The sequence below is a fragment of the Lepus europaeus genome, chromosome 7 (assembly GCF_033115175.1).
Source record: "Lepus europaeus isolate LE1 chromosome 7, mLepTim1.pri, whole genome shotgun sequence".
Classification (NCBI taxonomy): domain Eukaryota; kingdom Metazoa; phylum Chordata; class Mammalia; order Lagomorpha; family Leporidae; genus Lepus; species Lepus europaeus.
Genome location: NC_084833.1, coordinates 91,732,704 through 91,746,567, shown reverse-complemented (window position 1 = coordinate 91,746,567; position 13,864 = coordinate 91,732,704). Strand labels below are relative to the sequence as shown.

The 13,864-nt window shown below is 37.5% G+C and overlaps 1 protein-coding gene across 3 annotated transcripts in view; it reads right to left on the bottom strand.

Moving 5' to 3' along the window:
* Positions 1-13,864, bottom strand: part of DYNC2H1 (dynein cytoplasmic 2 heavy chain 1) — a 367,993-nt gene that overhangs the window by 276,308 nt on the left and 77,821 nt on the right. For all 3 annotated transcript variants that reach the window (XM_062196938.1, XM_062196939.1, XM_062196940.1), the window contains 3 exons: positions 9,731-9,930; positions 7,682-7,946; positions 5,596-5,803 (listed from right to left, as the gene is read on the bottom strand). In XM_062196938.1, the coding sequence (XP_062052922.1) occupies positions 5,596-5,803; positions 7,682-7,946; positions 9,731-9,930 (673 nt within the window). The remainder of the gene's footprint in view (positions 1-5,595; positions 5,804-7,681; positions 7,947-9,730; positions 9,931-13,864) is intronic.

Sequence of the window (13,864 nt, the reverse complement as noted above, 5' to 3'; positions counted from 1 at the left end):
AGCCGGAGTAAAAGCATAGCATGAGTCCTGCCTGGTAGCCTGAGGAGGAGAGGGTTCCCACAGATCCAGTAAAAATAAAGGTGGAGAGGTATGTTGACCACAATGAAATGAAGCTGGAAATCAAAAACTTAAGAATACCCACATCATATGCAAAACATGGAGACTGACCAACATGTTCCTGAATGACCCATGGATCACAGAAGAAATCAAAAGAGAAATAAAAATTTTCTGTCAAACGAATGAAGATGATAATACATCATATCAAAACTTATGGGATATAGCAAAAGCACTGTTAAGAGGGAAGTTGGGGCTAGTGCCATGGCGCAGTGGGTTAAAGTCCCAGCCTGCAGCGCCAGAATTCCAAATGGGTGCCGGTTCGAGTCCTGGCTGCTACTCTTCCGATCTAGCTCTCTGCTATGACCTGGGAAAGCAGCAGTAGATGGCTCAAGTCCTTGGGCCCCTCCACCTGCATGGGAAACCTGGAGGAAGTTCCTGGCTCCTGGCTTCGGATTGGCATAGCTCCAGCCGTTGCAGCCAACTGGGGAGTGAACCAGCAGATGGAAGAGCCCTCTCTCTCTGACTCTCCTTCTCTCTCTTTGAACTCTGACCTTCAAATAAAATAAAATAAATAAAAAAAAAGAGGGAAGTTCATAGGAATCAGTACTTAAATAAAGAAATTGGAAAGGTACCAAATAAGGCCGGCGCCGCGGCTCACTAGGCTAATCCTCCGCCTTGCGGCGCCGGCATACCGGGTTCTAGTCCCAGTCGGGGCACCGATCCTGTCCTGGTTGCCCCTCTTCCAGGCCAGCTCTCTGCTGTGGCCAGGGAGTGCAGTGGAGGATGGCCCAAGTGCTTGGGCCCTGCACCCCATGGGAGACCAGGAGAAGCACCTGGCTCCTGCCATCGGATCAGCACGGTGCGCCGGCCGCAGCATGCCTACCGCGGCGGCCATTGGAGGGTGAACCAACGGCAAAAGGAAGACCTTTCTCCCTGTCTCTCTCTCACTGTCCACTCTGCCTGTCAAAAAAATTTTAAAAAAAGGTACCAAATAATTGAGCTAACAATGCATCTCAAGGACCTAGGATAACAAAAATAAAACCCCAAATTATTAGAAGAAAAAAATAATTAAATGCAAGAAGAAATAAAATTTAAACAAAACACATTTGAAATATCAGTGAAATGAAGAGCTGGTTACAAAGAGCTGTATTGCCAACAAATTGGGGAATCCTGGAGGAAATGGATAGATTCCTAGACACAAAGAAACTACCAAAATTTAGTCATCAAGATAGAAAACTTAAATTGACCAATAACCATGATGGAAATTAAATCAGTAATAAAGACTCTCCAACAAAGAAAGCCCATGACTGATGGCTTCACTGCTGAAATCTACCAGACATTTAAAGAACCCAATACCATCAAACTACTAGAAAATACTGGGGAAACCATACAAGATGTTGCATAGGCAAAGACTTCATGGAAAAGACCCCAGAAGTACAGGCAATCACAGCCAAAATTGACAAATGATACTACATCAAACTGAGAAGCTTCTGCACTGCAAAAGAAACACTCAGCAAAGTGAAGAGACAACTAATAAAATGGGAGATAATATTTGTAACCATGTAACTTTTAAAGGGTTAACATACAGAATCTATAAAGAACTCAAGAAATTCAACAATAACAATACAAACCATCCAGTTAAGAAATGGGCAAGGACTTGAACAGGCACTTTTCATGAGAGGAAATTCAAATGGCCAACAGACACTTGAAAAAATGCTCAGGATCACTAGCCATCAAAGAAATGCAAATCAAACCATAATGAGGTTTCACCTCACTCCATTTAGAATGGCTTTCATACAGAAATCGATAACAAGTGCTGGTGAAGATGTGGGGAAAAAGGTACCCTGGTCCACTGTTGGAAGACACTGTGGAAGAAGGTTTGCAGATACCTCAAAAATCTGAATATGATCCAGCAATCCCACTCCTGGGAATTTACCCAATCCAAAAGTTATCAGCATATGAAATACTTATCTGTTCCCCCATGTTCACTGCAGCATAATTCACAATAATTAAGACATGGCATAAACCCAGATGTTCATCAACTGTTGACTGGATAAAGAAATTGTGGTATATACACATTATGGAGTACTAATCAGATGTAAAAAAAATGTAATCATGCCTTTTGCAACAGGATGGAAACAACTGAAAACCACTATACTTAGTGAAATAAGCCAGTCCAAAAACAGACAGATATAATGTGTCTTTCCCAGACCTGAGGTAACTAATAAGAGTATTTAAAATGTAACATAGTGAAATGGACATTTTTAGACTCAATGATTTTTTATAGACATTGTCTCTTCCATTGTGGAACAGTGTTGTTTTTTTTTTTTCTTTTTTCATGGTACTATTTGTTGAACTCTTTTACTTTGTGTAGGGTTACATGTATGATCATCAGGTAGGCCAAAAAGAGATCTTTGTAGAAGTGAAGAGTGAGAATGATAGAGACAGGAGGATGAAGGGTTGCACTATGGATGGGAGGGAGGTTAGGGTAGGAAGTATCATTGTGTTCCTAAATATGTATATATGAAATACATGAAACATATAACTTAAATATTTTTAAATGAACAATGAAAAATAAAATAGGGGCATGTTTTTCTCATCCCATCCTCCCACAATGGCACCAAGCAACCGGCTGAGAGAGCGGGCACCATTTGGGACATAAGCAGCCGCAGAGGCCCTTATACAAGCACACAGCAATTGGCTGAGACAAGATGCCATTTCTCAACAATACTAGCAGCAGCCACTGGGGAGAAGGCAACATTTGGCAAGAGTCTCTTGTGTACATCTGTGATCCAGTAATTCTAGCAGAGAGAAAAAACCACATTCCCCACTGACTCTTGAATCTGGCTGAGAGGACTAAAACAGGTGTGGGCATCCACACAGAACTGTGAAGTGTCCCAACCTCCCAACATATCACAGGGTCCAGGGTTCAAAATGCCTAGAATGGAGCAGCCACAGTTCAGCTGGCTCTGGGAATGTCTGTCTCTCTGTGGACTAGACAGGTTAGGGGCCAGAGCAAATCCTCTGCATTCCATGACAGTGGGAGCCCTGTGAACAGTGGAAATCTGTGACTGCACAAGAGAGCACAGGGTGTAACTGGTCTCTGCAATCACTGTGTGGGGCTCCAGACACACAGAGCTTCCTGAATGCATAGAGTGGGTCACAGCAGCAGGATCCATGCTCACAGTGAGGACTGCACAGATCCTTTGTGCAGTTCATTTTGCAATGAGTACTGCACCCACTGAGGGCTAAGATCAGGGCATTGAATATCTTGGAAAAGAGGAGGTGAGGGTATGATAACACCAACACAGCTTACCAAGACCCCCTTCTGTTAAAAAGAGGAGATCTACCATAGCCAATTTGTAGTCAAAATGTCAACAGTAAAACATAAAGAAAAGACTCTAAAATGTATACAAGAGAAATGCCAGATTATTTTCAGAGGATCTCCAATTACACTTACAGCTGATTTCTCATCAGAAAACATCCAGGCTAAGAGAGAATGGCAAGATAGTCCAAGTCTTAAGAGAAAAAAAAAAAAACTGTCAACCCAGAATACTATGTACTGCAAAGCTCACATTTATGAATGAAGGAGAAATAAATATCTTCCACAACAAACAGAAACTGAAAGAATTCTTAACTACCTACCCAGCCCTACAAAAGATGCTCAAGGATGTGCTACACACAGAAACACAGAAAGAATAGTCACCATTATGAAAGAATGTGAAGGCAGAACATCTCCCAGTAAAAGTACAAAGGAAATCCAAAGCAAACAACAGGAATATTTACAGGAAACTGGCAGGACCAAATCCTTACTTATCAATACTAACTTGGGGTCTGGTCCTGTGGCATAGCAGGAAAAGCCGCCACCTGCAGTGCCAGCACTCCTTATGGGCGCCAGTTCAAGCCAGGGCTTCCAACCCAGCTCTCTGCAATGGCTTGGGAAAGTACTGTAGGATATCCCAGGTCCTTGGACCCCTGCACCCACATGGGAGACCCAGAGGAAGTGCCTGGCTCCTCGCTTCAGATTGGCCCACCTACAACCATTGCTGCCATCTGGAGAGTGAACCAGCAGATGGGAAATCAATCAATCAATCTCTCTCTCTCTCTCTCTCTTTCTCTCTCACTGCATCTGCCTCTCTGTAACTCTGGCTTTCAAATAAATAAATAAATCTTAAAAAAAAAAACCTAACCTTGAATGTAAATAGCCTCAATCCTCCAGTTAAAAGATACAGACTGGCTGAATGAATTAAAAAGCAAGACCCATCTATTTGCTGCCTACAAGAAACACATCTCATCAACAAAGATACACACAGACTGAAAGTGAAAGGATGGAAAAAGATATTCCATGCTAATGAAAAACAAAAAAGAGCTGGTGTAGCCATCCTAAACAGATTCAACCCAGATACTTTTGAAACAAAGAAAGGCATTATGTAATTAAGGGATCAATTCCCTTATTATAAATGTAAAGCACCAAATGCTGGGGCACCTGGTTATTTAAAACAAATGTTCATGGATCTAAAGGGAGCCATAGACTCCAATACAGTAGTAAAGGGGGACTTAAACACTCCATTTTCATCAATGGACAGAACAACTAGACAGAAGATCAACAAAGAAACAACAGAGTCAATCAATACTATAGACCAAATGGACTAAACAGATATTTATAAAACTTTTCATCCCAGTTGCAGAATACATATTCTTCTTATCAGTGCATGGAACTTTCTCTAAGACAGACCATATGCCAGACCATACGCCAGACCATAAAGCAAGTCTCAGTGAAGTCAAACCATAAAAATCATATCATGCTTATTCTCTAACTACAATAAGTGGTTTGATTTCTGCAGTTTCTATTCTATTCTGTAGATATTTAACCTAAGCCTTTTCTAAACACACTGAAGAAATGAAACATTAATTAAAATATTTATAAAATGTAAATATTATATCCACCTCATTTTTCACACATTAGTATTAGGTTGATGTTGTTTTTTAACATGAGATATATATGTAGGTATTTATTGACATGTCAGCAAAATGTGACAATAAGATGGTTCTAATAGTGAAAATAAAATAGTGTATTATTCAAAATTTCTAGGTAAATCTGCATTAGCCCTAAAAGTCAATGAACCTATGATTCTATGATTAAAATATGACATTCCAGATTTAAATTACTAGCCTTTAGCCTATAATTTTAATTTATGTTCATTTCTCTGAGCTCACACATTATTTAAATTAAATATGGAAGAAGAAAAATTAAATACTTGATGTTCCACTTAACAAAAGCAATTATTATATAATAACTATGACAAGACTAAACTGCTGAAATATTTCAATTGTGATAAAATAGGAACTCTGGGAATGAATTAGAGCCTAACAAAAACTGTTAATCATAAATGTAGAAAATAAAGACTTATACACTAAAAAAAAAAAAAAAAAAAAAAAAGACTTATACACTAATCATACTACACATTTTACTTAGATATGAAACCAAAATAGTAAAGAATATTCTAATATAATACATATAAATATTCTATGGCTTACCTAAGAAAGATCATTCCCATTCTAGATATTGTGGCTGGTGAGGCACAACTTAAATCATGAGTTTCAAATATAAAGTTCACATTTGGGCCAAACTGAATCCTTTCACCACTGGGCATAGTGAGAAGTCGATTATCATCCAGAACAGAATTCAGAGATTCTATCCATTCAGGATCAATATCACCATCACAGATTATCCATGAACTGACATCTATTTCCAAACCAAAATTGTGAAAGTAAAATAAAAAGATACAGTGCTAATTAAAAATAATAAAGTAGTCATCTCTTATAATTTAGAGCATCTATAAATATAGCTTTTATTGCTGAAGACAAATATGAAAAACAAAAAGTTGAAAAGCTGAAAATTTTCATGTGAATCTATACCACAAATCCTAACTCAACTGGTCAGAGTCAGTTATATACCATGTGACAACATTTTACATACCGAAAAACATACAGAATTGGTAATCTCACTAAAAGAAAATATGGTGAGCAAGGCTTAGGAATTCTATTCCCATGAGTTACCTATAAAGTATCTTTCAAATCTTTGCTTTCTCTCATGAGAATACATGAATGCCTGCCATAACATATTTTTTAGAAAATACAGGAAAGCCAATGTTCGGTGCCTTACATGAGAAATAAAAACTACATAACTGTGAAATTTTGGTTTGTTTGTGTTTTTGTTTTGTGATATATAAAAAGATGGCTCCAGGGCTGTCATTGTGGCATAGCAAGTAAAGCCTCTACTTGTGCTCACACGGGCGCAAGTTTATGTCCTGGTTGCTCTACTCCTGATCCTGCTTCCTACTAAAGTAGTGAAAGATGGCCCGGGTGTTTTCTAAAAGCCAGGTTTTTAGGCTCCTGCTACCCACAGGGAAGACCTGGATGAAGCTCCTGACTCCTGGCTTCAGCAGGTTGAGAATCGCACTCTTTCTCTGTCTCTCTCCTTCTCTATAACTTTGACTTTCAAATAAATTAATCAGTTTTTAAAAAAATATTCCCCCAAAGGCAAAAAACAGTGAGCAAATTGCACATAAAGTCTTTCCAGGAATAAATATTTTATACATCCTTCCTAAAACAGAAGTGATTCAAGCTAAACTTGGATTTTTGAAGCAATTCAAAGAGGAAAATATTACCAGCAGTAGTTGAAAAATAATACATAATTTTTACTTAATGTGAAATTATATACAAAATGTACAGACTACATTGAAAATCCTTTCAAATGCTTATAGAGTTCTGAACATTTCATGTACTGCTTTTAAACTATGCCGTGTAGAGTAAAGAATCTCCTCTGATTCTGGCTAAAAGTCGTCATAAAAAATAAATAAAAACAATTTAGAGCAGCAAGTTTATTATTTGACCACTTAAATCTTCACAATTATTAACATTATCCATACACCAATTTTAACCCCCAAAAAAAGTTATCAGGGGCTGGCACTGTGGCACGGCACGTAAGGCCACTGCCTACAGTGTCGACATCCCATATGGGCACTGGTTCAGAATCTGGTCTACTCCTCTTCCAAATCAGCTCTCTGCTATGGCCTGGGACGGCAGTACAAGATTTCCCAAGTGCTTGGGCTCCTACACACCTGTGGGAGACAGGGAAGAAGTGCCAGGCTCCTGGCTTCAGATCGGCACATCTCTGACCATTGCAGCCATTTGGGGAGCGAACCAGCAGATGGAAGACCTCTCTCTCTCTCTCTCTCTCTCTCTCTCTTTGAGCCTCTGCCTCTGTATAACTCTGTCTTTCAAATAAATGAATAAAATCTTTTAAAAATTATCAATTCATTTGTTTATGAGGCATTACAATGTCAGCTCAGCAATCCAACATTTTACTCCACACATTAAGCTGGCTGCGAGTAAAAAAAATCACCCAACTTATACTTACTCTGAGTTTCTATTTCTCTCATCTTAAAAATTGTTGCATAGGTATAGTCAAAATTACAACATGCCTTAGAAAAATATCAAACTACTACATGATATAGTTTATGGTGATGTACAACCATTGATAAAGACAGTATTATATACAGGCTATATTGTTCTCTAAGAATTACTAAGTAAAATAATGAATTACACAACAAAGACTAACCTTGAGGTTCTCGAACTACTTGGCGAGCACTATTTGTCAATACACCATCAGACCATTCTCTTGTATCCATGTCAATATGGCCTAATAACTGATGTTTGGGCATAGCTTTGGGATTCATGGTATATTGTTTTACTACTTTGCCGATTTTAGAAAGTGCTGCCCTTAACATTCTCCAAAGGGTTGATTTGCCAGCACCACTTGGACCAACAATAACAACTCCCATCCTCTGGCATAATTGTTCATACAATTCTAAAGCCTTTTTGATCTAGCAGAAAAAAAAAACAGGTTCATATTTGATTTATAATATTCAATCATATTCAGCTCTGATTTTAGTCTATAACAAATATTCTATTTCAAGCATGCCTTGGTTTCCACAGAGGAAGATAAAGCCTTAAATAGAACAATACCTAAGTAAAGCTGAACATATTTAGAATGTAATATTTGTTTAAATTCAGTACTTAAAAGAAACTTGAAGCTTCACAAGTTTTTAATAAAATATCCTCCATTAGAATAGCAAGGGAGCTCCTCCAGAGCTCACAGCTTATTGTGAAAATGAGTTACCTACCCCCTCTTTATCAGGCCAGACAAAATGGAGAATTGTAAATGAGATCTTTTGATGGTTTTTGTCACAACCTTGTAACTGAATTACAATCTCATTAAATTTTTAATTGTTAAGTTTTATTTTTTCCTTCAAAATTATACTTAAAGCTGACTGCCACCAGTCCCCTTTGGGTTTTCCTCTCTTGGAAGCCCCCCTCTATGTCACTCTGGTTGGAGGCCCTTGATTCTAATAAATATATTTAAATCTCAAATAAAATAAAATACTCTTATTACTTTCTTAGCTCACTCACTCAAATTTGATATATTCAATACTTTATTCATTTCATTCATTTATATTCTACCTCTATCCAAAACAACAAAAAACCCTGAAATGATCATTTTGAACTAGTATTTGTGCTACATAAACACACAAAAAACAATTTCTCCTAAAAAATTATGAAAGTGAAACTTAAATCATATATAATCTATTATCAAAAGTATATGGGGTAAACATCTGGCACAGTGGGAAAGATGCTACTTGGTGAGGGCCAGCATTGGGGCACAGAAGATTAAGATGCTGTCTGTAATGCCAGTATCTCATAGGAGCACATCCTAGCTACCTCACTTCCAACATAGCTCCATGTTACCATGCATGGGAAAGCAATGGGAGATGGCCCAAACACCTGGGCCTCTGCCAACCACATGGGAGACTGGAATGGAGTTCCAGAATCATCCTGGCTTTAACATGGTCCAACACTTGCCATTGCAGCCATTTCAGGAAAGAACCAGAAAATGAAAGATTGCTTTCCATCTGTCTCTTCCTTTCTCTCTCTCAATCTCTTTCTCTCTCTGTCTCGAATTCTGACTTTCAAATAAATGAAACAAAAATCTTAAAAAAAAAAAAAAAAGAATGCCACTTGGGATGCTTATATCCCATATCAGTGTGCCCGTGTTTGAGTTCCAACTCTGACTCCCAATTCCAGCTTCCTACTAATGAGATCCATTGGAGGCAGCACATGTTGGTTAAAGTGGTTGAGTCCTTGCTACCCAGGTAGGAGACTTACACTGAATTCCCAGTTCTGTCTAGTAGAGCCCTGCCTGTTATGGGCATTTGGGAATGAACCAGAAGGTGTGAAATTTATGTTTGTCTCTTTGACTCTCAAATACATGAAAATCTTTCAAAAATATGTACACATGATGGATACATTATATGACAGGAACTGGGATGGGGACTAGGAATAAAATGGTGAGCAAAAATATAAATGGCTTTCACTTTTCACAGAAATTACTATCTTGTTTGGGAGAATCCATACTAACCAAATAAATAATTAAATATCAGATAAGTATATAAAAATAAGAAAGTACATAGCAAAAATATCACAGAAGGTTTCCCTGACTAAACCAGATTAAAGTTGAAAGATGAAAGATAAACTGAAAGATGAAGGATAGGAGAGTTGAAAAGGAATTTTCTAGGAAAAGAGATTAATATAAAATACTCTTGACAGTTACCTGGTTGGGTATGATTTCATAATTGGCCTCTTCAAAAACTTGCTTTAATGCAGCACTTAGTTCATCATATTCTACTTCTTTAAAGTCAATTCCAGGAAAGACATCTTTAATCAGTGCATCAAACCGGGTGCAATCAGTAAATGTAAATTTTGACATTGTATTAAGTCTCAACGCTTGTACCACAATGTGACTTTCATTAACTAGAGGGAAATTTTCATTTAAAAGTTATTTATAATGAATTTAATAAAAAGGTTTTAAGTGCTCTATAGCACTGATTATGCATTATTAATCATTAAATGGTATACTGGATTTTTGTAACATTTGAAGACATTTTACTGAACTGGCAACTTTACCTTACTATCTTATGACAGCTATAAAGAAAGCATCACTAAGCAGTTATGAACTCCTTCCCATTACTAGGGTACTTGGATTTTAATTAATAATAAAAATCATAATTATTTACATTTCCACAGTACTTTACCTTTTATATTATACTATATGATCCTTGTAACTCTTTAAGATAGGAAAGAAAATATTACTATTATTATTTTAACATATATGTGTGTGTGTATATATATGTACACACATAGATATATATAAATAGTCTCTAAAGAGACTTAAAGGACTTGCCTGAGAGGGTACAAGAGTAAGTATTATTATGGTTCAGATTTAAACACAGATAAATTCTGTATTCAGGTATTCCTCTAGATATACAATATGCCTCCCAGAGGATTTATGTACTAAAACCCAAAAAGTTGAGCAGAACTTTCGATCAGCCTCATTCATGGTTTACAAATCCATTCCTAAAATAAGTGCCAATACTAATATCATTCAGACTCTTATTTTCAAGGATATTAGCCACCAACTGAGAATATCCATACACAAACACAAAAATACAAAACAAATAAAAACTATATTATCCTGCTATTTCTTCTGTAATTGTTTAATACTGCTGTGATTTAAATACACAAAAAGGCTGACTACTCTAGAGTTTAGTTCAATGGCTAAACTTATAAATCATCTGTATTTACTACTAGGATGGTTTAAATATTTCTTTTTTTAATTTTATTTACGGAATACAAACTTCATGTATTTCATACATACAAATTTAAGAACACAGTGATTCTTCCTACCTCAGCCTCCCTCCCAACCTTCTTCCTCCTCCCTCTCTATTCCCATTCTTATTTTTATACAAAGATCTATTTTCAGTTAACTTTATAGTCATAAGATTAACCCTACACTAAGTAAAGATTCAACAAATAGTATGAAGACAAAAAAACACTGTTCCTCAACAATCAAGATGAGGGATGTTCAAAATCATCACATTAAATATTTCTTAAAAATTATCAAAGATAAAAATTGAATAATAATGAATTAAGTGCTTCAAAAAATATAACTACCCTGGCACATGACAATTTAAAGATAGGGCTGAAGTATAGTCCTTTTTTTTATAAGTTGTATACATGTACATTTACAATCCAAACAGATAATTTCATATAGTCATTTTTTCTATACTGTCTCTTATCTTCATAGTGTTTTGAGTTTTTAATACAAAACTGAAGAGTCTGAATATTCAGTGTTTTATAAAAGTATAGATTTATTTCTTTAGGAGGATTAATCACTTATTTTATGTCAGTGAAAAAATCATTTCTTATATATGAGCAAAGTACAATATAAATACACATGAATTCAAACAGATAAAAACAAATGATTTAATAATTATATAAATGACGGAAGACAACTTTTTACAGAAGAACTTTAAATAATACATACAGATAACATACAGCCCTCTAATGATGGAGCGTAATCTATACCTCCCCACTTTGAGAATAAGCTACAATTAACATACTTCTAAGGAAGTAAGGATTATACTAGAGAAATGTGGCAAATACTACCTAAGCCAAGTGTTGAAGGATAACATTATCAATGATATCATTTAGATACATTTTTTTAAGATTTATTTATTTATTTGAAAGGCAGAATACACAGAGGAGGAGAGAGAAGGAATCTTCAGTTGGTTGGTTCACTCCACAAAAGACCACAATAGCTAGGGCAGGGCCAGGCCAAAGTCAGGAGATTGGAACTTCACCAACTTCCCACTTGGATACCAGAACCCAAGCAATTAGGCCATCATCCATTGCTTTCCCAGGCTTATTAGCAGGGAGGTGGATGGGAAGTAGAGTAGCCAGGACTCAAACTAGCAGAGCAATAATGCTAGCCCCATCATGTGGTTACTATATACACACTGATATGCTATGATGAGAAGGGCTCTCCACATCAGTGGTATTCTTTTGTAACATTCATACATGGGTGCTGATAGCAAGGCATAGCAGATAAAGTCACCACCTATGATGCTGGCATCCCAAATGTGCACCTATTCCAGTTCCAGCTGTACCGCTTCAGATCCAGCTCCCTGTCTACATGTCTGGGAAAACAGTGGAACATGGAACCAAGTGTGTGAGCCCCGGCCACCCTTATGGGAGACCCAGATGAAGATAGTGGCTCCTGGCTTCAGGCTGGCACAGCCCTGATCATTGCAGCAATTTCAGGAATCAATCAGTGGATGGAAGATCTCTTTCTCTGTTTCTCCCCCTCTCTCTGTAACTTTTTTTTTTAAAGATTTATTTATTTATTTGAAAGTCAGAGTTACACAGAGAAAGGAGAGGCAGAGAGAGAAGCCTTCCATCCAGTGGTTCATTCCCAACTTGCCGCAACGGCTGGAGCTGCGCCAATCCAAAGCCAGGAGCCAGGAGCTTCTTCTAGGTCTCCCACGCGGTGCAGGGGCCCAAGGACTTGGGCCATCTTTTGCTGCTTTCCCAGGCCATAGCAGAGAGCTGGATTGGAAGAGAAGCAGTCAGGACCTGAACCGGCGCCCATATGGGATGCCAGCACCTCAGGCCAGGGCATTAACCCGCTGCGCCACAGTGCTGGCCCCAGTGTAACTCTGTCTTACAAATAAATAAATCAATCTTAAAAAAAAATTTATAACCCAATAAAATCACAGTATACCAATTTTTTAAAAATTTCTATTTATTTATTTGAGAGAAAGAGAGAGATGCTCCAACTGCTAGTTCACACCCCAAATGCTCACAACAGCCATGACTTGGCCAGGCCAAAGCTAGGAGGCAGGATGTCAATCCAGGTCTCTCGTGTGGTTGGTAGGAACACAACAATTTGAGCTATCACAAGCTGCCTCCCAGGGTGCACAATAGCAGGAAGCTGGAATGAGGTGTGGAGCTGGAAGTCAAATCTAGGTATAGATATGATATATGTATGTCCCAAATGGTGGCTTAACAGCTAGAACAAATGACTGAATCCAGTATATTATCTTTTTAAAGAGAAAATTCCCACATTTTTCTAAGGTTTCTGTTCTTAAGACTAGATAAATTCTTAGGCTTCACTTCATACCTACTTACTCAGGAACTTTGGGGATAAGGTTCAACAATCTGTGTTTAATAAGCCACTAGATAATTCTCATAGAAATTAAAGTTTGAGAACAGGTAGACTGACTATTACATTACATATATTCCATTGCTAACATTAATGCACATTTAAAACTTATGACATTAGATGAAAACTAGAGAATATTCAAAGTAAGTATGGACTTAGGTTAAAAAGCAATCCATTAAGATGGGTTTAGTGGGAGACTGGCACTGTGGCATAGCAGGTTAAACCTCTGCCTGCAGTGCCAGCATCCCATATGGAGACCGGTTCAAGTCCTAGTTGCTCCATTTCCGATCCAGCTCCCTGCTAACACACCTGGGAAAGCAGTAGAAGATGGCCCAAGTCCTTGGGCCCCTGGCACCCATGTGGGAGACCTGGAAGAAGCTCCTGGTTCCTGGCTTCAGCCTGGCCCAACCCCAGCCATTACGACCATTTGGGGAGAGAACCAGAGACAGACGATATCTCTCTATCTCTTTCACTCTCTCCTTTATTCTCTGCCTTTCAAATAACTAAATCTTAAAAAAAAAAATGGGTTTACTGGTTTTGACAATGTAGTCATACAAATGTAAGTTGTTAACAATATGTGAAACTGAGGGCAAGTTATATAGATATCCTTATACTTTATCTACAATTTTTCTATAAATCCAAAACTATTCTAATTAAAACTTTTTAAAAAAATAAAATATTTGG